This window comes from Scyliorhinus torazame, chromosome 12 (assembly GCF_047496885.1).
Source record: "Scyliorhinus torazame isolate Kashiwa2021f chromosome 12, sScyTor2.1, whole genome shotgun sequence".
Lineage (NCBI taxonomy): Eukaryota > Metazoa > Chordata > Chondrichthyes > Carcharhiniformes > Scyliorhinidae > Scyliorhinus > Scyliorhinus torazame.
Window position 1 is genome coordinate 57,046,396 of NC_092718.1, and position 26,312 is coordinate 57,072,707.

The 26,312-nt window shown below is 46.2% G+C and overlaps 1 protein-coding gene across 1 annotated transcript in view; it reads left to right on the forward strand.

Moving 5' to 3' along the window:
• The window catches only part of adamtsl3 (ADAMTS-like 3), an 869,253-nt gene that overhangs the window by 394,433 nt on the left and 448,508 nt on the right, over nucleotides 1-26,312 (forward strand). Inside the window, 1 exon segment of the mRNA XM_072468743.1 lies at nucleotides 22,446-22,682. Within this exon segment, the coding sequence (XP_072324844.1) occupies nucleotides 22,446-22,682 (237 nt within the window).

Here is a 26,312-nt window from a genome sequence, read left to right on the forward strand (position 1 = left end):
TTTAAGCGGATTATTGCGGTGATCTCTGGGTTTGTGTGGTCGGGTCAAACCCTGCAAGTCAGGAAAGTGCTGTTGGAGTGGAGCCGAGCGGCGGGGGGGTGGGGGGGGGGGGTGGTGGAGGATTCATCCGGAGGTAGCAGCTGTTTATCGACTTCTTTGGGGAAAACTAAACTGTTGGCAGATATGATAGGAGGGGGGCGGTTAGGAACATCGGCGGGGGAGGGGGGGGGGAGATGGTGGGGGTAGGGGGGGTTAGTTTAGTTTAGATTAGGCGGTATCAGTGAGAGGAGATGGAGGGATTGGGGAATTGGGGCCGAGATTCACCGAAATCCCGACCAAGTGTTGATGGGGGCATAAACCCGGAGTGGTGTACGCCGGCGTCAATGGGCCTTCCTGGCCCAGTTAGTCTCCAGATTTCAGGGGGCTAGAACAGTGCTGGAGTGCCCCACACTGCTCCGGTGCCAAAAGGCGGCCCTGCACAGCCGGCGCGGGTCCGCGCATGCGCGCAACGGCTGTCTCTATGCTGGCGTCCGCAACCTGGCGGAGACCTACAGCGTGCCCACGCGGAAGGAGGTAGCCCCCGTTCGCGGGCCTAGACACTGTGGAGGCCCACCTGGAGTCAGATCCCCCCCGCCCCCACCAGGATGGCCACCGCGGCCGCGGTTCCGAGCTCCCGCCGGGTGGTACCAGGTTGGAACCACGCCGGCGGGACTCGCCGGAACTCGGTGGGAATTTGGCCGGTTGACCATGGAGAATCGCTGCGGGGGCTTCTTTCAGCGGCCCCGACCAGCGCTGCGACAACCGCGCGGGCGCAATTGCCGCCAATTCTCCGGATGCCGAAGAATTGCATCCCAGCGTCGGAGCGACGTGGCGGGAATTTCCCGCATCACCGCCGATTCTCCGACCCGGCGCGGTCTCAGAGAATCCCGGCCTGGGTGTATAAGCTATGTTGGCTGGGTATGGTTGTTGGTTGGGGGTGATATTATGCACTGAACTATGTTTGCATTTGTATTTGTATTTTTTGTTATCATAAAATCATAAATTAATAAAATGTTTTCAAAAAAAAAAATCAAGCATTTCTGTCAGGTAGGATTGCTCAACGATTTCTTTCTTGCTGAACAGAAAGATGCTGAAAGAAAACATAGACCAGAATTTTCAGGGAGAAAATTAAGGTTCCTTGCCTTAATTGGGGCAAGGGCAGGCTTCCGGTCCACCCTTCCTGTCGGAGGTCCTGCCCGCCCCGGCGTAAAACCATGACCTGCTCGGGGCGGGCGGGCTCCCGGAGGGAAACTCGTCCAATCAATTCCACACTCCATACCGCCCCAGTCCCCCCTCAAAACCTGCTGTGTGTGTGTGTGTGGAGGGGGGCGGGGGGGGCGGGGGTTGGGGGGGGGGGGGGGTTGGGGTGGGGGGTAACATTGTGGGCCATGGATTACTGATCATGGGAATTATCATCATCCTAGATGGGGGCAAAAACAGTGAAAATGACGACCTTGCCATGGCAGAGGTTCCTGCAATTTATACAAAGAAACTCTATTTTCAGTGTGTCTCCAGCCCGAAATGTAAAACAGTGCATGATCTAGGAATAAATGACATGGGAATAAAGTAAAGCAAATTATAATTTTTCAATGGGATAATTTGGGGAACAGTGATTACAATATCATTAGAATCTCAACAGTGCAGAAGAAGGCTATTTGGCTCATCGAGCCTGAACTGACCGTTGGAAAGAGTATCCGACCTGGCCCCAACCTTTTGGACGCAAAGGGGCAATTTAGCATGGCTAATCCACCTAACCTGCACATCTTTGAACTATGGGAGGAAACCAGAGCTCCCGAAGGAAACCCACACAGACACGGTGACAAAGTGCAAACTCCACACAGTCACCCGAGGTTTAGAGTGGTTATTGAAGTGTTGGGTGCTCTGAGGTACAGACGAACCAACACGGTTGCGATTGGTACAATGAAGTTTTATTCCATTTAACTATTTGTACATCAGACTTGGTACTCAGCACGTTGTGACTGTGTGAGTGTCTTGCTATGAGGTCCTGGCCCTGTGCCGTCTCCAGATGGACTGCCCAGGAAGTGTCGCGTTTCTTGTTTTATACTGTGTCTGCTCTTGTCTGTGATTGGCTGTCGTGTTATGTGTGCTAATTGGTCCGTTGGTCTGTCTATCATTATGTATGTGTTATGATGTATGTTTGAATATCATGACAGTTATGGGAAGAGTGAGGGAGCAATTAAAGGTGAAGTTACGCAAGCAGAGAGGTTTAATTTCAGTGAGTTGAATAGGGATCCAACCCAATGATAAACCCAGTAATACAATAAATAAGCAATGGGTGACCTTGGAGGAGAATGTCATTTGTTTAGGGATTAATTGCATTACTATGAGGGGACAAAAAAGGGCATCCATCCATAGCAACACCCCGAATGACTAAGGAAATGTGGGTTTCAACTCAAATCAGAAAAGGAGGCCTCTGATAAATGTCTCATTCACAATACAGTGGAAAATCTGGCAGAAAACATAGTGCAGAGAAGAACTGAGACTTGAAATGAAGAGCAAAGAGAACGTGAGGAAAGATTAGCATCTGACATTAAAAGTGAACATAAAGTATGGTTTATGCAATCTCCTTATATGGCTAATAGCCTGATAAGCAAGAAATCCCCAAAAGAACATAAAATTAAATGTGCATTAACAAACAAATGGTATTTCACTCATAAAAGATGGATTTCACTTTAAATGGCCGATACTATATTGGTAACTATAACATAGGGAGAAAAATAAATGAGGGTCTGCAAGCAAATTTTAGGAAGCTAGGACTTGCAAGCAGGCCCTCTAACTCAGTAATCTTCAAATTACTTCCAGTCCAGTGCCACATGTTAGTGAATAAATAAATAAGGCATTCGAGCAGGTGAATACAGAGGTGGCGAGATGGTGCAAGGGTTTAAGTTCCTCAAACTTTGGCACCCGTTCTGGGGGTCATGTACAGACTGATGGGTAGCACCTCAAGAGGAGTGAGACCAATGTTCTCACAGGGCTTTTTGCTAGTGCTGTTGTGACTTTTTAAACTAACTTAGCAGAGAGCTGGGATCCAGGATGTAGTATTAAGAAAGATAAACAATGTACACCAAAGATTGGGGAAGAAAGATAGTATGGCAGGAAGTAAGGGTCAGAGTAAGACGAAATACATAAAGATTTAATTCAGGTTTATAGCAAATGCACGGAAATACACGGTTGATGGTAAATAAGATTGGTGTGCTGTAGGCATTAATAGCTACTTGGGAATATGGTGTTGTGACAGTAAAGGGGACCTGGCTCAAAATGGGGCAGGACTGGACACTAAGGGCTGGATTCTCCAATTTTGCGGCTCTGTCCGGAGGAAGCGTCTGGTCTTAGGACCAAAAAGCCAGCGGTGCCCCCGCACCAATGCCCCACCCGGTGCTGGGCACAGTCCTCAGCCGCTAGGCGAGGTCCCCGAAATCTGAGAGCACAAGCGACCGATGCTGTCGTGAAGTCGGCCCATCGGGGACAGAGCATCGGTGGAGGGCCTCAGGTGACGTCCTGAGGCCGTCCCAACGGTGTGCGACATACTCAGCAATTAAGCTGTTTTTGAGGGGACAGAGCATCCCAAAAACAGCGTCACCCCCGATTTCGCCGTATATACGGATTCTCGTGAAACGCGATTTCGCTGTTGGCAATTGGAGAATCCAGCCGAAAGTACCCGGGATACACTATTTTTCTGGAAATGTAGGGAAGGAAAGAGAGGGGGAAGGGTGGCATTATTGATTAAGAAAAATATTAGTGTTGGAGAGGGAGAGGATATCCAGGAGCAGTCAAGGACAAAATTCATTTGGTTAGAATTAAGAAACGCTAGAGTTGCTATTACCCCAATGTATTTGATAGGCCACCAATCATTGGCATTGGCTGATGTAATAAATTTGTTCTTTGAATCCATCCTGATGAATAAAGAAGTTATTGAGATAGCAGATTGATTGAAGAAGCGTTAGAAATGTTGGCTGATGCGGCACGGTGGGGCAGTCGGCTAGCACTGCTGCCTCACTGCCCAGCCCCGGGTCACTGTACATGTGGAGTTTGCACAATCTCTCCGTGTCTGTGTGGCTCTAACTCTCACAACCCACAGATGTGCAGGGTGGGTGGATTGGCCATGCTAAACTGCCCTTAATGGAACAATTAAGAGAAAGAAATGTTGGCTGTACTTAAAGTAGATAAGGCACCAGGAATAGAGGGGATGCATTTAAGCATGTCGAGGGAAGAAAGAATTGAAATTGCAGACGCACTGACCATGATCTTCCAATCCTCCTTAAATACAGGGGTAGTGCCAGAAGACGGGGAATGTAAATGTTATGCCCTTGTTTTATAAGGGTGCAAGGATAAACCCAGTAACTAGAGCCGAGTGAATTTAGTCTCAGTGGGGAAAAGCTTTTAGGCGTCACAATGCAAAACAAAAAGACATGGGGCGCGATTCTCCACTCCCACGCCGGTTGGGAGAATCGCCTGGGCCGCCGAAATTTCCGGGGACACCGGTCCGACGCCCTCCCGCGATTCTCCCAAGCGGCGGGAACGGCCCAGTCGAGTTTCGCGGGCCGCCCAATTGTCAGGGCCTGAATTGGTCGGGACCGGGGCCGTTCCGCACCATCGTGAACCTCGACGGCGTTCACGACGGCGCGGTCACTTCGGCGTGGGAGTTGAGAATCCCGCCCATGGCACTTGGACAAGGGTGGATTAATTAAGAACAGCCAGCATGGATGTGTTAAGGTCAGGTTGTGCGAAACTAACCTGACTGAGTTTTTTTGATGAGGAAACAGAGGGGTTGATGAGGGTAATGCAGTTGATGTGGTGTAGACAGACTTCCAAACAGCTTGTGATAAAGTGCCAGTGCTTGTCAACAAAGTTGAGGCCCATGAAACAAAAGAGACAGTCAAAGAATAGATATAAAGTTGGCTGAGCGACAGGAAACAGAAGAATGGTGGATGGTTGTTTTTTTTTGTGCTGGAGGAAGATACACGGGTGTCTTCCAGGGTACGCGCTGAGGCTCTCTGTTTGTCATGATATATGTTAATAATCTAGGCTTGAGTGTACAAGCCACCACTTCAAAATTTTCAAATGACACAAAACTTGGAAGTATTGTGAACTGTGAAGAGAGTAGATGGATTGGCCATGCTACAATTGCCTCTTAGTGTTCAAAGATGTGCAGGTCAGGTGGGGTTATGAGATTAAAGGGATAGGATGGGGAATGGACCTAGGTAGAGTGTTCTTTTGGTGGTTCGGTGCAGACTAAATGGGTTGAATAACCTTTTCTGCATTGTAGGGATTCTATGGATAGCAGCACTGAGAAAGACCCCACTACCAAACGGGACTCAGTCATTATTTCTGGCCTGGTCTTGTTCGGAGACGCCCCACAGAGTTCGCAATTATCTTACTTCCAGGAAGAGATTGGGGTACTATTTCTAAGTGCCTCCCTGATCGCTTGACCCATCTCTGACTCCCCACAGTAGTCTCTGGAACCTCCACTGCCCCAACTTACCTCTTAGGGGATTCTCGAGCACCCCCCACCCCATCCTACCTCTTAAGGGCAGGGCACCCAGGCCCGATCCCTGGCATGGGCAACCTAGCACCCAGGCACTTTGGCACTGTCAGCCTGCCACCCTGGCAATGCCCCTTCCAGCCTGGCAGAGTGCCTGGGTGACAGTATAAAAGTGCAAGGTTGCCCATGCCAGGGATCGGGCCTGGGAGGGGACTGGTGGAGTGGGTGGACATGTGGCAGATGAAAATTGTGAGAAATGTAGGGAAATATGAATTGATACATTTTGGTAAAAAGAACGCGGAGAGGCAATATCAATGAAACAGGATATGATTCGAAAGAGGGTGCACAAACAGAGTGACCTAGGGGCTTTAGTGCAAAAATCATTGAAGATGTTGGGGCAGACTGAGAACCTATGGTTAGCATACTAGTCCGGAGCTTAAAGGAGTACAAGAGAAAGCAAGTTAAAATGGACATCTATAAATTCCTGGTTCGTCCTCAACCAGAGTATTGTTTCCCATTTAGGCGATCGGACTTTAGGAAGCATGTGAGGGCATTAGAGAACGTGAGCATTACGATGAACTGGCAAGACAAGCGTGTCCAATCAACCTACCCTGCACATATTTGTGTTATGGGGGTGAAACCCACGCAAACACGGGAGAATGTGCAAACTCCACATGGACAGTGACCCAGAGCCGGGATCGAACCTGGGACCTCGGCGCCGTGAGATTGCAGTGCTATCCCGTCCTTTCTTAATCCTTACTCCATGAGCCCTTCCTGTGGCACCTGATTGAGTACCTTTTGGAAATCCAATTATACTATATCTACTGGCTCCCCGCTATCTACCCTAATAGTTGCATCTTCAAAAGACTCTAATATATTTGTCAGGCAGAGTCAGGAGAATTCATAATGGGGAATAGAGAAATGGCAGAGAAGCTAAATGATTACTTTGTGTCTGTTTTCACTTAAGAAGGTAAAGATCTCCCAGATGTAGAGATCCAAGGGATTTGGAAGAATAGGAGTTGAAGGAAATTAGTACAAGTACAAAGGTTGGATTGGACATATTAATGGGATTGAAAGTTGATAAGTCCCAAGGATATTATGTACCCCAGAGAGGTTGCTAGAGTGATAGTGGATGCATTGGTGATCATCTGCCCAAATTCTATAGATTCTGGAATGGTTCCTGATGATTGGAATGTCACAAATGTCATCCCACTGTTTAAGAAGGTTGGAAGAGAAAAAAGAGGGAACTACAGACCTGTTAGCCTTACATCATTGGTAAGGAAAATGATAGAATCTATTATAAAGGATGTGATAAATAGACACTGAATTGGTTAATCATGATCATTATTGGGCTTAGTTACCATGGATGGTTACAAATGGAAATCGTGTTCAATGAACATGTTGAGGATTTTGAGGATGTTACTAATAAAATTAATAAAGGAGAGTTGATGGGCACATTATATTTGGATTTTTAGAAGGCTTTTGATAAGGTTCCCACAGGAGATTGATTAGCAAAATTAAAGCAGATTGGATAGGAGGCAATATCCTTTAGGATAGGAGGGATCAAGAGATATTGAGGGGGAAGGTGGGATCAGGGTATTGTATTTGATGATCAGCCATGATCATAATGAATGGCAGAGCAGATTCAAAGGGCTTAATGGCCTAGTCCTGCTTCTATTTTCTATGTATATTTCTATATACTGGCATGGATTAAGGATTGGCTAACAGATAGAAAACAGAGGGTAAAAATAAACAGATCATTCTTGTGTTGGCTGGTTGCTAAGGGTCAGTACTTGGGCCCCAGCTGTTCACAATATATATCAATGATTTGGAACCAAATGCAATGTTTCCAAGTTCGCAGCTGGGCGGGAATGTGTGTTGTGAGGATGATGTAAAGCGGCTATAGAAGGATTCTTGGTGAGTGGGCAAGAACATGGCAGGCAGAATATATTTTGGAAAAATGTCAGGTTATCCACTTTAGCAGAAGGAATAGATGTGCAGAGCTTTTCCTAAATGGTAACAAATTAGAAAATGTAGAAGTATAAAGGGACCTAGATGTTCTTGTCCATAAGTCACTGAAGGCGAGCATGCAGGTGTAGCAAGCTCTTGGGAAGGCTAATGGAATGTTAGCCTTTATCGCAAGAGGATTTCAGTATAGGTGTAGTGAACTCCTGCTTCAATTGTATAGAAGCTTTTTGAGACCACACTTGAAGTCTGTGTGCAGTTTTGATCCCCTTACCTCAGTAAGGATATTATTGCCATAGAGGGAGTGTAACTAAGGTTCACCAGACTTGTTCCGAGGATGGTCCAACTGTCCTATGAAGGGAGATTGTGAAAACTGGGCCCGTATTCTCTAGAGTTTCAAAGAATGAGAGGTGTTCTCACTGATACCTACAAAATACTTAAAACAATAGACAGGGTAGATGCAGGTAAGATGGTTCCCCTGGTTTGGGAGTCTAGAAGCAAGGGACACAATTTCAAAATAAGGGGGAAGCCACTGAGTCAGCAATCTATAGAAAAACAGGCCTAATAGTACCTAACCCCCAGTTGTCTGAGGCCGGTTGGTAAGCCTATCAAAGTCAGAAGCGGTCTCCACTGAAGATGAAGCTACCACACACTTCAAAGTGAGCTGTGTAGTTGTTAAACTAGCCAACAAAGTATTGGCCATTCGAACTTTGAACACAGCCACTTGTGCTGCCACCCACAGCACTCTTGTCTCGGATAGCCCACAATGCCTCCACCAGCATTTGATACTCTGCAAGGATCCTTCTTTACAAATCATGAAAGGTACAATTGCACTCCCAAGGTGCTGTGGCTGAGAAGTAATCTCCAGTCACCAGTGTCTTACCTCTTGTGGGGCAGACATCACAAACTCACTCTTAAGATGGACATCTCCATGCCAATGCCGGAGAGGATAGATGGTGCATGCTGTGGAGTGCTAACAATGTTAGATGCACTGTGTTTCCTTTATCTTCCCCCCTCTGGCACACATAGAGGAAGAAGAGTGTTTAGAATGGTCACCTTCGCAGTGGAGCTCATGCAACATTCAATTGAAAGGGTGAACTAAGGGTTTAATTTTACCAACTTGTATTTATATAGCATCTGGAGTAAAATGCCTCCAGGTGCTCTACAGGAGCATTAGAAAGCAATATGTGACATGAGCCAGATAAGGAGGTGTTAGAGCAGATAACCAAAAGTTTGGTCAGAGGTAACTTTTAAAGAGCATCTTAAAGGAGGGGTAAAGGGGTGGAGAGGTTTAGGGTTGGTAGTTTAAAACTCAGCAATTAATGGTGTCGAAATTAAAATTGGGGATGCTCTAGGCACCAGAATTGGAGGAAGACTGATATCTTGGAGGGTTTTGGAACTGGAAGAGTAAGAGTTCAGAGTGCTATGGAGGGGTGAGGTCGTGAAGGGAGGCTAACTTTTCACTTAAATATATAATTCTCGATCCTGCCCAGTGAGAGCAAGATCCCGATCAAGACGTCTTGCGAGATCTCATTAGATCTTGCGAGGCGTCCAGAATGTCGCAAATTTTGCGAGAGGCCACTCGCGAGATTTAACGGCCTTGTTGCATCCCGTGTAGGGCCGACGAGGCCGTACGATCGCGCCCATGGTCTTTGAGATCACACGGATATATGGATGGGGAGCCCATCTACTGGTCAAATACAACATCCATGTTGCCTGCAGCTTCAGACATTTGACAGAAAGAGGGATGGAGTCAAATGGAAAGATGATAGTGAATGTGATGGTTAATGTGAGAGAAGAAGTGAAAGAAGCAGTTTGGCAAGAACCCATAGAAATCCATCTAGTTTGCTTTCTACCATACTGGTCATCACATAATACAGCTATAATGGAGTTCTTGACCAATCATGGCCCACCATGCTATGCAATCTTCTCCAATCCATCAGCCTCCCACCTCCCATTGCCCTTCTGCCCCCCCCCCCCTCCACCCCACCCTTGACCCCAGGAATTAATTTGTCACCTCCTCATGAGAGTTATCCTCCAAGAAAGCAAATGGGACAATTTATCTTTTGTTCCCCTGTCGCAAAGTAAAATGCAATTCTCAGCATGCACCCCATAATAGGGAAGATGTGTGCATTTAACTGGCAATCCCATCCTATAGAAGCCATTTCAGTGAGCACATGGTCATTTTGGGGCGCAGACTCCCTGGGGAGTTGGTGCAAGTCGGTGATATTGAATCATTCATTGCAAACAAAATAGATTTATTTCAGAAAATACCATCTTGGAAAGACTGAGTAATTTGAGGCAGGTAAGTGTAGCAGGCTTGGGAGGGAGAAGATAATTCCCAATGCTTTCCACATGGTGGGTGGGGCGGGGAGGGTGGGGGGAGTTCCTCTTGTCATGTCTGTGTCTGCGATAGACCAATTCCTGAGACTGATTGCCCCAATCCAATCAATTTCATTGTACTAGATGGAACTTTGACTTCTTTTGTCCAAGAATTTCACTGTTCCCACGTCACAGGTGAAAGGCAGGAGCGTAGTATACACCTCCAAACCTTATGGGCACTGGCATTAAGCAATTGAAGTTCTTGGAGTGTGAGAGACAATTGATTACTAAGTGGTAGATATGATGGTATTGTGCCATCGTTGACTGTCTCCTGTATTATTGCCTGGTCCAGTAAGGACACTAAAGCTTTTCCTGCTGCTGTAGGCAGCTGCCCTGAAATGCCGGTGCTACACTGCCTAACAGGGGCTGCCTGCTATACAGCAGAAAGCAGCAGGACTCTCACTGCCCTCCTGCTGACCTGGTGGTCAGTATTGGAACAGTGTACCCAAAAATAGTCTCTCGCGAAGCCTGGTTCTTGAAAGTTGCTCTGAGTCTTTAATACCTCAGCTGCATAGTCATCCCTATCCCGCAACAGGCAGGCTCCTAATCAGAGGAATTTCTGACACTTACTGCTTGTCCAAGATATTTTAATGGGACACAACCTGGAAACTATGGCTGGTTTATTGCTCATGAGGTCAGGCAGTTGCGAGTCGCGCTTTGACTACTTCACATCTAATCAGAGAATCTGCGCTCCAGGGTTTAACTGCTTTGCAGATAGGTTAGTCATGAGAAAACTATGTACTTTCAAAAACAGTTTTTTTTAAAAAAGATTGCTATTTAATTTATTTATAGCCCTTTATAATTCATGGGTGGCAGGGACGAGATTAATTTTACCAATAGGACTTGTCTACCAAGTGAATGATAAACAGGCGTGCAATCAGATTCTGAATACGCGAAGAATAACAGTTGTTGGACTGCCTCAAGAATTGCTGAAAGCAGTTGTGTTGCATGCCAGAGGTTTAAGCCCATACCAGAGGTTTAAGCCCATACCTGCTTTTGTGGTGTAAGAAGCATGTGCACTGTGATTATCTCTGGTTGAAGCTTCATCTGTCTAATGCACTACCTCCCAAACATTTTCTCACTGCGAACCTGAAATTGTCATGACCCCAGAGCGAGAGCGACTGGGGTGTTGGCCTTCTAAGAGCGAGGTGGGGTGAGTGGTGTTGGAGAGTTGTGAGAGCGGGGTGGGGGGGGAGGGAGGGAGGTTTGAAAGATGGGGGGTACAGATGTGAGTGTTGGGTAGGGATAGTTGTAGGAGTATGGGGGAGGCATTTGTGAGGTGGGGGTGATTTGTGAGAGTGGGGGTATATAACTATGAAAGCGGTAGACATTGAAAGAACTATGAAGGTGCGGCAGAGGGAGTTGGAGAACAGGCAGCAGTGTTATTTTTCACCTACCGTTTTGCAGGCTCTGTTGGGGGCAGTGACTAGGCCCCAGAGGTGATTTTGTTCGGCTGCTGTGCCCACTAGTCCAAGGCAAGAAACAAATTGTGCGCACACCTGTCAAGTGGCATCAGTTCAGTCATGATCTCATAGAACAGCAGAACAGACTCAATGGGCCGAATGACCTGCGTCTGCTACTATGTCTTATGATCATGTGGTCTCAGAGCCAATGTCAGGACTGGAAATCAGAGTATCTGCTCCATGGTTGCCACTACTACTATGGTGGAGAGGGAACTTGTGACCCTGGTGGGGGTCATGACCCTCCATTTGGCAACCTGATCTCATGGGCAGACCTTCACATTCTGCAGTGCATCATATTTTTCAGTTCAGGACTGCAGCTTTCAACCTTCGCTCGCAAAAGGGGCGGGGTAGAAAGTTTTGCTGCATTATTCTCTGCTGTGGTATGCGCAAGTTCCATTCAACATTTGAATTTACATGGATAAAGATTTGGTGACCTTTTATTAAGATTAAGACACATAGCATTGTGTAGAAATAGATGATTCAACCTAGGCAGATCTATAGTATTGCTTACATGCTGCACAAAACTGCTTCAACCCACAATGTAAAGGTGATTTGCTCCAAGTGAGTGTGCATCTGAAGCAGTGTGTGTATCTACATTAACTGATTAATGGCCAGGTTGGTTGACTCAATATGTGAGCAGCATGGATTTACTAATGTGTGGCTAGTAAAGTTAGTTCAGTGAATACTTTCAGTGCTTGTGTAATTGCTAAGTTACATATTTCCTTTCTCAAAGATTATGTCCCTTGGCTGTCTCTGAGAATTTACTTTTACCATCAAACAAAGGTAGGCTGGGGCGCATCACAAGGCGGAAATGCATCAAGATGTTTAAATAGCTTCATCAATTTAAAGGCCAAAGTTTAAGTAGTTTATCAATGTCTTGTGAATTCAGAGACGTATTATGCCCTTGAAATGAACTCCAGCCTGTCTTTTTTCTTTATTTGCGTGGAATGTATACACAGTTGGGGCTTGTGGTGGCTGTTTTATTCCACTTTTGGCAAGTTTTGTTTCATTGCCAGCAGAGGGTGTCACCTTGACACTGATGGATGGCAGCCCCTATTGTTAAATCACATGATTTGATCCGAAAGGCTATTGGGCAGTGTGATCATCAGGGAGCCTCGCCCACCAGGAATATGTATCAGAAATCGGGCTATGCGCTGTCTGCCCATCATGTTGCATGATATTCCACCCAGGGTTTACAGTGGCTCACAGCTGGGAGTGTAGAGTCAGAAAATTGGCCCTGTTGGGTTTTTATTTCACTGCACGTCATAGGGAAAATATATTTGCTACCGAGAGGGAAACATTGAGCTACAGTAGGTTTTGTATTCAAGGCAGTAATTGATTCAGGAGGTACAGTTGCAGGGATCATCAGGTGGTTTAGCAACATCACCTGAATCTTGAGATGGATGACTTTTTGGTACTGCCTTTTGCTCTACAGTTTGAGAAAAATGAAGATGTCAACTGATGTCTCCTTTGATGTCAAGTCGCACAGAGATGATGTTGTTGAGATTTTCTTTGCTCTTCACCTTCGTTTATTGAGGTGGCACACAATTAGCCTTCCTGGGCCCACCCTGTTACATAAGAACATAAGAACTAGGAGCAGGAGTAGGCCATCTGGCCCCTCGAGCCTGCTCCGCCATTCAATGAGATCATGGCTGATCTTTTGTGGACTCAGCTCCACTTTCCGGCCCGAACACCATAACCCTTAATCCCTTTATTCTTCAAAAAACTATCTATCGTTATCTTAAAAACATTTAATGAAGGAGCCTCTACTGCTTCACTGGGCAAGGAATTCCATAGATTCACAACCCTTTGGGTGAAGAAGTTCCTCCTAAACTCAGTCCTAAATCTACTTCCCCTTATTTTGAGGCTATGCCCCCTAGTTCTGCTTTCACCCGCCAGTGGAAACAACCTGCCTGCATCTATCCTATCTATTCCCTTCATAATCTTATATGTTTCTATAAGATCCCCCCTCATCCTTCTAAATTCCAACGAGTACAGTCCCAGTCTACTCAACCTCTCCTCGTAATCCAACCCCTTCAGCTCTGGGATTAACCTAGTGAATCTCCTCTGCACACCCTCCAGTGCCAGTACGTCCTTTCTCAAGTAAGGAGACCAAAACTGAACACAATACTCCAGGTGTGGCCTCACTAACACCTTATACAATTGTTCTTCTAACTGTCCCACTAAATATTCTCCATGGTCTTCCCCCTGCCTGACACTCATCAACTCAGCTCCGGAAAAGGGGAAGAGGACCAAAGAAGCAAAAGACGGAGGCAAGTAAATCAAAAATGAAATCAGAGAAACATGAACATTTTCAGAGCCGGAATAGACCTCAGATCCAACAAAGCCACCTTCCTCCTCTGCCAGCAAATTATGTATTTCTCTCCAAGACACTTGCCCAATTTGACCTGAGAATATAAGCAACTTACTTCTGCAATCCCCCTTGGTAAAGAAAGATTAAATATTGGCCCCCCTCTTGGTCAATAAAGAATCTCACTTTCCAAGCACTCTTCTTTTACTTGCGCCTATATGTTTTCATAATGAGAAGAAAATGAAAGTGAAAATAGAAACTGGAACATCAACATGGAAATTCGAAAGGTGAAAAAGTGGATTTGTTTATTGTCACATGTACCAAGGTACAGTGAAAAGTATTTTTCTGCGAGCAGCTCAACAGATCATTAAGTACATGAAAAGAAAAGGAAATAAAAGAAAATACATAATGGGGCTACACAATGTAACTAGATAACACCGGCATCGGGTGAAGCATACAGGGGTGTAGTGTTAATGAGGTCAGTAAGGAGAATAATTATTCAATTCAACCACATTGCAAAAGAATGATGGGACGTATTCCAGCAGTTGAATAATTCCAGCTCATTGGTGCGAAATCTGGATTTCTAACTCTTGGCAAATGTCATTTCTTAGGACTAGTAACATAGGATCATAGGAACAGTTGGTCCTTTGGCCCTTTGAGCCTGCTCTGCTATTCGTTACGATCACGGTTGATCTGGCTGTGGTATCAGCTCCACTTTCCTGTCTGCCCCTGCCCCAATAACCCTAGACTTCCCTTGTCCAACAGAAATCTGTCGAACTCTGCCTTGTCAAATTCAATGACTATTCAAGGCTGAGTTAGATGTGAGTTAGGATGATCCTCCTGCATGATACTGCAGCTAACCTGTAAGGCAGCAGCATGCTTCCCAGCTGCTGCAAATGAAGCTTCATAGCTCACTGCCAGACGATCCTCGGGAACGGTCTCCAGCCTGTTCCCGATTTTCCCTGGGGAAAATGGCACTGCCACTAGCAGCGCAGCCGAGAGGTCCTAGTCTCAGAAAGTATGGCTGCAATTCTGGATCTGAGCACCAGGCTGCCACATAATGGGCGCGATTCTCCACTCCCACGCCGGTTGGGAGAATCGCCTGGGCCGCTGAAATTTCCGGGGACGCCGGACCGACGCCCTCCCGCGATTCTCCCAAGCGGCGGGAATGGCCCGGTCGAGTTTCGCGGGCCGCAGGCCGGAGAATTGCCGGAGATACCCAAAATGGCGATTCTCCGGCACCCCCGCTATTCTGAGGCCCGGATGGGCCGAGCGGCCAGGCCAAAACGGCGGGTTCCCCCCAGCGCCGTCCACACCTGGTCGCTACAGTCGTGGGTGGTGCGTGACGCTGGGGGGGGCGGCCTGTGGGGGGGGGCGAGGGGGGATCCTGCACCGGGCTTCACCTGGAATGTGGGGTGGCCCGCGATCGGTGCCCACCGATCATCGGGCCGTCCTCTCTGAAGGAGGACCTCCTTCCTTCCGCGGCCCCGCAAGATCCGTCCCCCATCTTCTTGCGGGGCGGATTTGGACAGGACGGCAACCACGCATGCGCGGATGATGTCCGTTATGCGGCGCCGGCCGCGTCATCTATGCGGCGCCGCTTTTACGCGGGCGACAAGGCCTGGCGCTGGTAGATGACACGGCCCCGATACTGGCCCATTGTCAGGGCCTGAATCGGTCGGGACCGGGGCCGTTCCGTGCCGTCGTGAACCTCGACGGTTTTCACGACGGCGCGGCCACTTCGGCGTGGGTGTGGAGAATCGCGCCCCATGTTTTTCTTTTCATTGATTTATTTTCCCAGTCAGCCTCTTTCCGGGGTTTCCCTGGAGTAAGTTAGTACATGGAATATTTCAAATCCTGGATGCAATAGCTTTTTTTATATTTAATGAATGTCAATGTTCGTCAACTTGCTTCTAAAGGAGCATCTTTCACAAAAAAGGCAATGGGAGGGGTTTTCTGGCCCTTCCCACTGGTGGGATCTTGTGGTCCTGCTGAAGGTGACCCCGCGAGGTCCCCAGCGGTGGGATGTGTGAGCCGCACAAAACGCCATAGACCTCGGCGGGGCCGGAAGATCACACCAGCGACCAATGGTGAGTCGCTTCCACAGTTGTAAAACTCGTCGTGGTGGGGGGGGGGGGGTGGGGGGGGGGGGGCGGGGGGCGGATGCTGGAAAATCCCACCCATTGAGTTAGCTGACATTGGGTCAATGAATGAGGGAGGGAGTCACATGTGCAGCATGAGACGAATACCACCCCCAGTCCCCTTGTATAAGACAAATTCTGTCTCTTAGGGTTCAGGTTGTTTAGATGACGTCTGGAGGAGCAACGAGTCCCAAGAAGCTTTACAAATATGGATTAGAATCAAAATGTAGGTATTGTTATATTAGCAGGTTAACCTGCCAGACAAAAACTGAAATGAATGATCGGTTAATCTGTTTTAGTTAAAAGAAGAATATTGGCCAGTTCAACCCATTCACCAGCAAATAATGTTTTGCCTGAATTTCTGTCTAACTGAGTTTGCATTCAACTGAGAGCATTCTGAGACTGCAGCATCTGATTTGATTAAGTCTGCTCAACTTTGTGAACCTATCACCTTGAACCATGGCTCAGTTATGATCATCCCAAACAAGAGAGAATCTAACCGTTGCCCCTTGACATTCAATCACCATCGCTGAATTCCTCCACTATCAACATCCTGGGTGTTACCATTGATCAGAAACTGAACTGGACTAGCCATATAAACACTGTGGTTACCAGAGCAGGTCAAAGGCCAGGAATCCTGCGGCGAGTAATTCACCTCCTGACTCCCCAAAGCCTGTCCAGCATCTACAAGGCACAAGTCAGGAGTGTGATGGGATATTCTCCACTTGCCTGGATGCAGCTCCAACAAATCATAGAATCCCAACAGTGCCGAAGGAGGCCATTCGGCCCATTGAGTCTGTGCCAGCCCTCTCAATGTGTAACCAACCTAGGCCAGTACCCCATCCTATCCCCATAACCCCACCTAGGGGCAATTTAGCATGGCCAATCCACCTAACGTGCACATCATTTGGAATGTGGCAGGAAACCGGTGCACCCAGAGGAAACCCACACAGACACAGGAGGATTGTGCAAACTCCACACAGCCACCCATTGTCGGAATCACTGTGCTGCCTAACAACACTTAAGAAGCTCGAAAAGTTCCAAGACACAGCAGGCCGTTTGATTGGCACCCCAATGACAAACATACACACCCTCCATAATCGATGAACAGTGACAGCCATGTGCACCATCTACAAAATGAACTGCAGGAAGTCACCAAGACACCTTAGACAGTGCCTTCCAAACCCACAACCACTAGAAGGACAAAGGTAGCAGACACCAGTGACCCATCTGAGAAAAACAGTAAGATAACTGCTTAACCAGCTGACCATTTTGTTAGTCTAAGATGTGCACACTGCCCCAATCCACGTGTGGTGCACATATCTTCTTATAGAAATGGGTGGAGAGCACAGACATCTCACAAGTGTGCATCTTTGTAGATCCTTTTCAGGGGGCTATTGAATGACTTAGTGTCACAAAACAATATTTGTTAGATCTTAACCCTCAAGAAGTCAAGCAGTTAACATGCCACTCCAGAGGAAGTGAACAATGAATGATTTTGGATACTGAGAAGGTTTTCCCTCTGTGGAGATGCCTAGAACATGGGGACACAATTTAAAAATTAAGGGGTCTCCCATCTAAGACGGAGATGAGAGGAAGTTATTTCTCTCCAAGGATCCTCTTAGTCTGTGGAATTCTCTTCCCTAGTGAACAGTGAAGTCGAGTCATGGAATATATTCAAGGCTTAGTCAGAGAGATGTTTGATTTATATGGACAATGGGGAGGCAGACAGGAAAATTGAATTGAGGTCAGAGTCAGATCAGCAATCACCTTATCAAATGGCGGAGCAAGCTAGAGGGGCTGAGTGGCCAATCTTGCTCCTAGTTCTTGTGATGTGCTTAATATAAAATGTTCAACGTTATCTGGAAATAATCCATTCACCCACCTGTAAATCTCTTAAATGTAGGGATGGGTTTTCCATTGTCCGATGCCGGTATCAGCATTCGCAATCTGGCGGACAATGGAGCTTCGAGGGAAAAACAAACCCCTTGCGATGCTCCGATTCTCTGCCGGTGGCCTCAGCACGCTACCCGCCCCATGCCAGCAAAATCCATTTCCATTTTATTAATGGTTTGGAAGCCTGACTCTCCACACCGCGCCATCCTCTACAGCAGAAAATCCTCCAGGCGGGTTTAGGTGCAAATTCACCCAAGCGTGGCCCTGATGCTGTGGACCCAACGGCGGGTCAAGAGGCGCCCCCAAAAGGAAATCAGAAGTCCCTCCACAATGAAAGTCCTCCCCTTCTCCCCCTGCTGACAATGAGGGGCATCAAAAGCAGCTAAGCGCTTAATGTTTATAAATACTCTTGTTATGATTGACAATTCCTTGCCACATCAAAAGCAGCTAAGTGCTTTGAAGTAAAAGCACTTAGCTTCTTTTGACGTGGTGAGGAATTGTCAATCATAGCAAGGGTGTTTATAAACATCAAAGCAGGGTACTTGAGATGCATTCAGGCCTGAAGGGAAAGAAAGATCAACAATCCACCAAGCACTTGTCTCTGGAGAAATAAAACTCATTCACTGGCTCTTGCGATGCATTTCTGTGTGAAATTGAATGGAATATTTGCATTTCAAAGGCTGTCAAGGGATTTGAAGCTCTTTGAAGTGTACTTGGCTTAGGAAGAAGCCTCTGATAGTTCTAACAGCTCTTGCTTTAAACACCTTTGTCTGAGGCAGCAGATGTAAGGCAAGGATGAGTGAAAATGCAGTGATTATTCACTCTACTGCCTAGACTGCTCTTCCGCTTTCAGGCAGGGGTAACTGGTGGAGATCTCTGATGGGGCCTCTGATGGAGGTTCTGACATGGTTGCGGGGAGGTCTCTGATGGTTGGTGTCTGATGAGGGAGCTGGCTGGGGGGTCAGTGGTGGGGAGGGGCGGGTCACCCTCATGCATGTGTGCTGTGGGGTGGTTGATCTGTTCGTTATTCTTGTTGTGGAGGGCAAGGATGCCCCAATCTGTAACCGGGAAAGAGGGCAGGATTTCAGTTGTGGTGGAGTTAGTTGGGGGGTGCCACCGGACAGTGGCATCGGGCTGCCCGCTAAGAATAGCGGCCCGATACCGGGGTTCTGACGGAATCTGGTGACCTCTCCCCCATGCATAAATGGGTAGTGGGTAAAGGAAAGGGAATCGCACATGGGCGCCACTCCTAGCGCTGGTGGAGACCAGTAGCTTATCTCTGCTGGCGGGCGAATTTAGTCTGCAGAACAGAGAATCCAGGCCGTAATGTCTCCTCACCTCAAGAATCCAAATGTGAGATGTTGTTGTTATACAGAGACACTTGAGAGCAAACGATTTGCAGCAGGCTCGGGAATGATGGAACCGATGTTTATTCAGCTGTTCAGAGTATAATATTATAAATTATACCAGGGCCAAAATGTATTAGAAACTCTAACATTAATAGTGAAACAAAACTTTAAGAAACTTTAATTTCCCAAACATAGCAAGTTTATCGATTGGAACAGACAGGTTGACATTGCGCAAGCCATAGCCAGTGCCCATACAGTAACGCTCATCATTGTAATCTCTTGCCTAGTTAAATTGAGGTTTGGCGTTCTTGCCCATACCATAATCTTCAATGGCATTCTTGGGATTAAATGTGCAGCATGCCACAAATCTGTTAATGGGCCTGGAATACGGTGCTGTCCACACGTCCACTATTCACTGATCAATTCCTTTCCCAGTTAAACTGTGCATGCGACCTCTGGAGGTTTGTCTTCAGCAGCTGCAATAGGTACTTGTGTAAACCCTTTAAAGGTGATTTTGACAACAGTCAAGAAACTAATCATTTGACACTAATCTTAGTAACTTTTATGTCATGCTCATGAAGGAGGGGGATTTCTTAATGTTGCAAACTTATGTTAATAGTTGTGATATGCCTTTAAATAAATATATCAAACACAATCCTAGCGTGTGCCTGGGTAGTGGGTGCCTGAAACTCACTGCCGGAGAAGGGGGTGGAAGCAGGGACGACAGTGACATTTAAGGGGCATCTTGACAAATACATGAATAGGATGGGAATAGAGGGATACGGACCCAGGAAGTGTAGAAGATTTTAGTTTAGATGGGCAGCACGTTCGGCGCAGGCTTGGAGAGCCGAAAGGCCTCTTCCTGTGCTGTACTTTTCTTTGTTCTTTGTTCACTCAAATCTAGCACATATTATTGGCTCAAGAATGAAAGAAAAACTTCTGCTTTTATAACCCATTTCATTTTTTAATATAAATTTAGAGTACTCAATTCTTTTTTTTCTAATTAAGGGGTAATCCACCTGCCTGCACACCTTTGGATAGTGGGGGTGAGACCCACGCAAACACGGGGAGAATGTGCAAACTCCATACAGACAGTGACCCGAAGCCGGGATCGAACCCGGGTCCTCAGCGCCGTGAGGCAGCAGTGCTACTAACCACTGCGCCACTGGCTGCTCTTTATGGCCCATTTCCTGACTACATGCGAAAAGAACATTCCAAAGCATTTTACAGTCTCAGCACTGTTGTAATGTAAAAACAATGGCTGTCAATTTGTGCACGGCAAGATCCCACAAACAGCAATGTGATATAGACCAGATTATCTGCTTCACTGACATCGTTTGAGGGACAAATATTGGCCAAGGGCGAACTCAATTGCTATTCTTTGAATAGTGACATGAGGGCCAGTATCCCACTGCCGGCGAACGGTGTGCAGCCGAGAAGCACATGGCTGGGGGATCAGAGAATCCTGCCGGAGATCTTTTATAGACATGCAAGAGGACAAATTGGCCTCATCTCATGACAGCATGTACAAATTTCCTTTTGTATTCACAGCATGTGGGCATCAGTAGACCAGCATTCATTGCCCATCCCTAATTGCTCTTGAGAAGGTGGTGATGAGTTTCCTTCGTGAACCACTGTGGTGTAGATGCATCCACAGTGTAGTTAGGGGAGGGAGTTCCAGGATTTTGACCCAATGGCAATGAAGGAATGGTGATATATTTCCAAGTCAGGATGGTCTGTGTGACTTGGGGGTGAACTTGCAGGTGATGGTGTTCCCATGTGCCAGCTGTCCCTGTCCTTCTGGGTAGTGGAGATCGCTGGTTTGGAAGGTGCTGTCGAATGAGCCTTGGTGAGTTCCTGCAGTGCATCTTGTAGATGGCACACGCTCTATAGCGGTGGTGGAGGGAGTGAATGTTTACATGGTGTGGTGGATGGGGTGCCAATCAAGCGGGCTGCTTTGTCCTGGATCGTGTAAAGCTTCTTGAGTACTATTAGAACTGCACTCAATCAAGCAAGTGGAGAGTATTCCATTAGACCTCTGACTTGTGACTTGTAAATGGCAGACAGGCATTGGAAAGTGAGAAGGTGACTTAATGTCCGCAATATTCTAAGCCTCAAACCTGCTCTTGCAGCTACAGTATTTATATAGCGAGTCCAGTTCAGTTTCTGGTTAATGGTAGCCCTCAGGATGTTAATCGTGGGGGAATCAGTGATGGTAATTCTTTTGAACGTCAAGGGGAGATGAATATCTATTCACGACGTCCTATGCTGCTCTTGCTAATGTATTTGCTTTGTTTGGCCCCTTGTTCTGCACTGTAACCAATCACTGTTTGCTGATGTACCATTTGTCAATGTACTTTGTCGATTATTCTTTTTGTCTACTATGTACATACTGTGTACGTTCCCTCGGCCGCAGAAAAATACTTTTCACTGTACTCCGGTATATGTGACAATAAATAAATCAAATCAAATCAAATAGATTCTCTCGCGTTGGAAGTGGTCATTGATTGGTACTCTTGTGGTGCGAATGTTCAAAACTCCCTCGTACTACAAATGAGTGTCAGCCGAAATAATGCACAAGTCCCTGGATTGCAATGAACTCACAACACTCCAACACTCTTACTTGGGAGGTCATTACGCTATTACTCAGCAATGTCTCCTTTGTGTGTCAATAACCAGCGCACAATCTAAGTACTGTGCAGTTTGATCATGACAGCTTCTGACTTGCATCCTGCAGTTTTGGCCATGTAGTTCAATGTTGTTTGTCGTTTTTGATTGCTACTCAGCAATAGTCGGGCAGATTGGGATCAAAATTGGATAGGCCTCAAAAGCTTGTGCTTGCTCCTCACGATGCAGGCAGCACGTGAGCTTCATGCCCCTGTCGGGTCAACAACTCACACAACCCTCCTCCTTTTCACTATGGGGTCAGACCAAGTGTGAAGTATTAAAATGGGGGTCGCAATGCGGAAAAGCCTGGGAAGATCTGCTCTAAAGGATCTGCCGACAATGAGAGACCGGTCCTGAATTGTCTATAGTCCTAAAATATGACATCCTCTAATTCTACATCTTTCAAAAGCAGCACTTTCTGCCAATATTGCATTTTTGCACTGTGTGTGGAGAATGTTTCAGCCCAACATACTTTGTTTATTTATGTACCATTAAATCACAACCTTTCTGGTATACCTCAACCTTGGAGCTGATTTGCAATTTGGGCCTTGGCCCATGAACTCAGTTTCTCAATATTACCTTCAGCATTTGTACTGTAACTTGCCTGCAGTGTCAATTCATGGCTATCATGTTGTTTATTTCCGCATGAAGTAAAAACACGCAGTAAAGTGCAGCGTCCAAAAACCTTAATTTTTCTCGCGTTTACATTTCATTTTTTCTCTGCTAAAGGAATGTCCCCCTGAAATTGGTGACTTCAGACATCAGCAGTGCTCCGCACACAATGATGTGAAATACCAGGGACAGTATTACGAGTGGATTCCCCTCTACAATGATCATGAAGCTCTATGTGCACTGAAGTGCCAAGCCCGGGGAACGTCTTTGATTGTGGAGTTATCACCAAAAGTACTCGATGGTACCCGATGCAACACGGAATCCTTGAACATGTGCATCAGTGGAATTTGTCAGGTAACTTTCTCTAATTACTCATCGTAAATCCGTGCTTCAAAGTATATGTTTTGTGGAGTCAAACCAGAATTCTGTGCATTAAAAATAAAATATTAATTGCTAGTAACAGTAGAGCTGATGTGTGTTTCCTAACCTTTTGCCCATTTATCTGGCAAAAAGATTCCTTTAAACCTTGCAATTCTTTTCCAAACCCTTAGTCAACATGAAACAATGAAGGCTGTCAGGAAAAAGTGGATGTTGCTTTCAAAGGCATTGCCACAAAGAAAATTCGAGATGAATCTGTGCTTTTATTCCTGATTTAGGTTCATTAATGATGTCCCAAACCGTTGTAAAATTATTTCCTGTTATTTAGTGTAATTTTCTTCCATTTCCCTGCAGCTAATATGATAGTTTGGAGATTACTTCTAGGTCACAAATGCCACATCATAATATGCAATAGGAACCGGACAGGTCATTCATTCTTTCGCACCTGCTCCGCCACTCAGTAAGGAAATGGCTGATCTTTTACCTCATAATCCACCTTCCCTCACTATCCCCTTAATTCCTTTAGAGAGCAACAGTCTATCAATCTATGTCTTGAATATGCTCAATGACTGAGCATCCCTATTCTTCTGGGATAGGGAATTCCAGAAAATACACAATCCTTGCTTTAGTCTTATTTTGAGAATGTGAACCCTAGCTCTATACTCCCCAGCCTGAGGAAACATTCTTCCTGCGTGTACCTTGTTGAGCCCCCTTACCTTCAAAGGTTTCAGTGAGATTGCTTTTCATTCTTGCAAATTCTATGGCCTTGCCTACTCAAACGCTGCATACAGGGCAGCCCCCTCATCTGAGGAGTCAGTCAAGTGAATCTTTGCTCCATTCCTTCAGGTTGAGGAGACCAAATCTGTACACAATGGTCCAGCTGCATATAAGAGAAACCCAGGTAATTGGAGTATGAACCTCCCCTTAAACTGTAGAGCAGATGGATTGATATCTGTCCAGTGGCTCACTGTACGCACGTGGCTAAATTTGATAAATTCACCCAAAGAAACTCGTGGATGTAATTCTGTTCTTTAAACATAAAGCCAAGCTGGAGGACCAAGACCCATTGTGTAAGACCCCAGAGATGAATACCATGAGTCATGAAGTAGCGATTAGCTGAGGTCATGTTTGCTTTTAGAGTCAGAAAATTGGAGGCCAAGGGAGCGCTGAGGGAGTTCCAGAGTTTGCCGTGTTAAGCTCTTGGGAACAGGAAATAGGAAGCTATGTGATTTTTTTTTGATCTTAGTGAAGTGGGAAATATAGGAGTGCGAGTTTGTAGGATGGAATGGTTGAAGTTGAAAAGTAACAGGAAAATCATTAACTCAAATGCTGACTTATTGTTCTTGTTTTAAGCAAGATGTTAATATTAATAAAAGTAGAAAGTGAGAGACAAGAATAGTTGTCATGGAGAGTAAGGGAGAGAGATTTTGGAGACGAGGTCCCCAAAGGATTGCTATTTTTTCTCGGAGGCACATGAAGGGTGCTCAAAGAGTCATCTTGGAGGGGAAGCAGTACTTAAGTCTGTAATAGACATGGGTTTTATAGAGAGTAAATAGTTATTGAGGGTGAAAAAAATGTTTGGCACAAAAGGGGAAACCACAGGTCAGTAAACATTGTGAGGCCAAGAATATTGAAAAATGAAATAGCAAGGGTGGAGTCATCAGAGGTAAGAAGCTGTACCCATGGATCAGACTTGTGAAAAAATAAATTGAGTAAATGTTCCACTTGCATGCTTCTGGTGTGGAACCCACTGGGATTGCAAATCAAGAAAATGTGCATACGCAGCCCACAATTTTCTTTCCAATAATTTTAAATGGATATAAAATCATGGGTTGTCTACACAATTTACTGCTGTATACTCCCAGTGGACAATGCTCCATGCCAGGGGCTTGCAAGTGGAAGATTGCCCCTTGTGTCTTTGCAGAGTGTAAAGAAACAAGTTTTTTTTTTTAATTAAAAAAAATAAATTTAGTGTACCCAATTCATTTTTCCAATGAAGGGGCAATTTAGCATGGCCAATCCACCTACCCTGCACATCTTTGGGTTGTGGGGTCGAAACCCACGGGGAGAATGTGCAAACTCCACACGGCCAGTGACCCAGAGCCGGGATCGAACCAGGGACCTCGGCAGCGTGAGGCTGCAGCGCTACCCACTGCACCAGCGTGCTGCCCTGAAACAAGGTTTTCTTTCCTTTATTGAAGGGCATGGAAGAGGTACAGTACCGTAGCTACCGTTCTGCAAGAGGACTGGAGCACAGGCTTGAAGTTACACAACCTTAAAGAACAAACAACTGTAAAATGCACATCATTCAAAGAGTGGGCAGATTTGATGACGAATGGAGGTAGTAATTAATGTTGAGTGGAACAGACAATAATGCCTAGTCTCTGAGGGGGGGGGGGGGGGGGGGTGAAATACTTGAGTTGCTGAAATAAGGGGTGGGATTCTCTGTCTGTTCACGGCAGCGGTCCTCTCTGGTCCCACTGTAGTGAACAGGAGATTTGACTGAGCACCAAATTCACTGTCCCGCTACTAGCGGTAACGGGGCAGACTCGCAACGGAGAATCCAGGCCACGATCCAGTGGATGAGGCATGAACAGTAGTACAGGTGGAATCATTGAAGAAGAAACTGAGTAGCCATGAATATAACTTTCTTGAAACGCCACGGGAAAATAATTTGTGTTGTGCCCAGCATCAGTGCCCAGCCTTTTTGCATGTCCAAATGAACAAATCCATATTTTAATAGCCAGTGCCAAAAATGTGGTTTGATGGTTGCCAGTACTGTGTCCAGAATAAACTTCTCTTAAGAATGGTCTTTCAGTTTACCTTCGTGGAACAGTGCCCATTAAAAAAAAGGCTCGGGCCTCTCGCTTACCGCCATCAGGCAGAGGCTGTGCAGTCATTACACTCTTCGCCTGCCCAATACATCATCATTATGACCATTGACCCTGATACATCTAAAAGCGAAATGCTGCGCATGCTGGAAATCTGAAATAAAAACTGAAAATGCTGTCAAAATTGCGGTTTAATTTTCCCACCAATGGCAGGCCCCGCCAGCAGGTTTCGTGGCGGCATGGGGTGGGGGGAGTTACAATGAGAATTCCCATTGACATTTGGCGGGAAGATAGAATCCCGCCTCCTGCTAATGGCACGCGGTCGAGAAACACACGTTTGGTGGACTGAAGAAACCCGCCCAATGTTTTGGGTCCATATGACTAATGCTAATGCTGTCCAATTATTACCACTTCCCTGCCATTGCCACCATAGCTGTGAAAGTGTATCCTTTTCAAATATTTATCCAATTACCTTTTGAATTTTATTGTCGAATCTGCTTCCGCTGTCCCTAAGGGAGAGCATTCCAGAGCTTAACCTACCTCTACTCCTCTGTCGTGTGAAAGAAAATCTCCTTTGCTCCTCCCCTCTCAACGGTCCTTGTCTTAAAGGAGCCGATCTGCTCCAAAAAGCTTCCCATGGGTGACACTTTAGTATTCAGATAATAAATGAAGAAGTGTCGCTTTTTGTGAAGCCATTTCCATTCTGGCCTTTGCCCCATCGCAAGGCCTTATTAAAAACAAAATAACAACAGTTAGTGGTATCCAACTCGTTTAA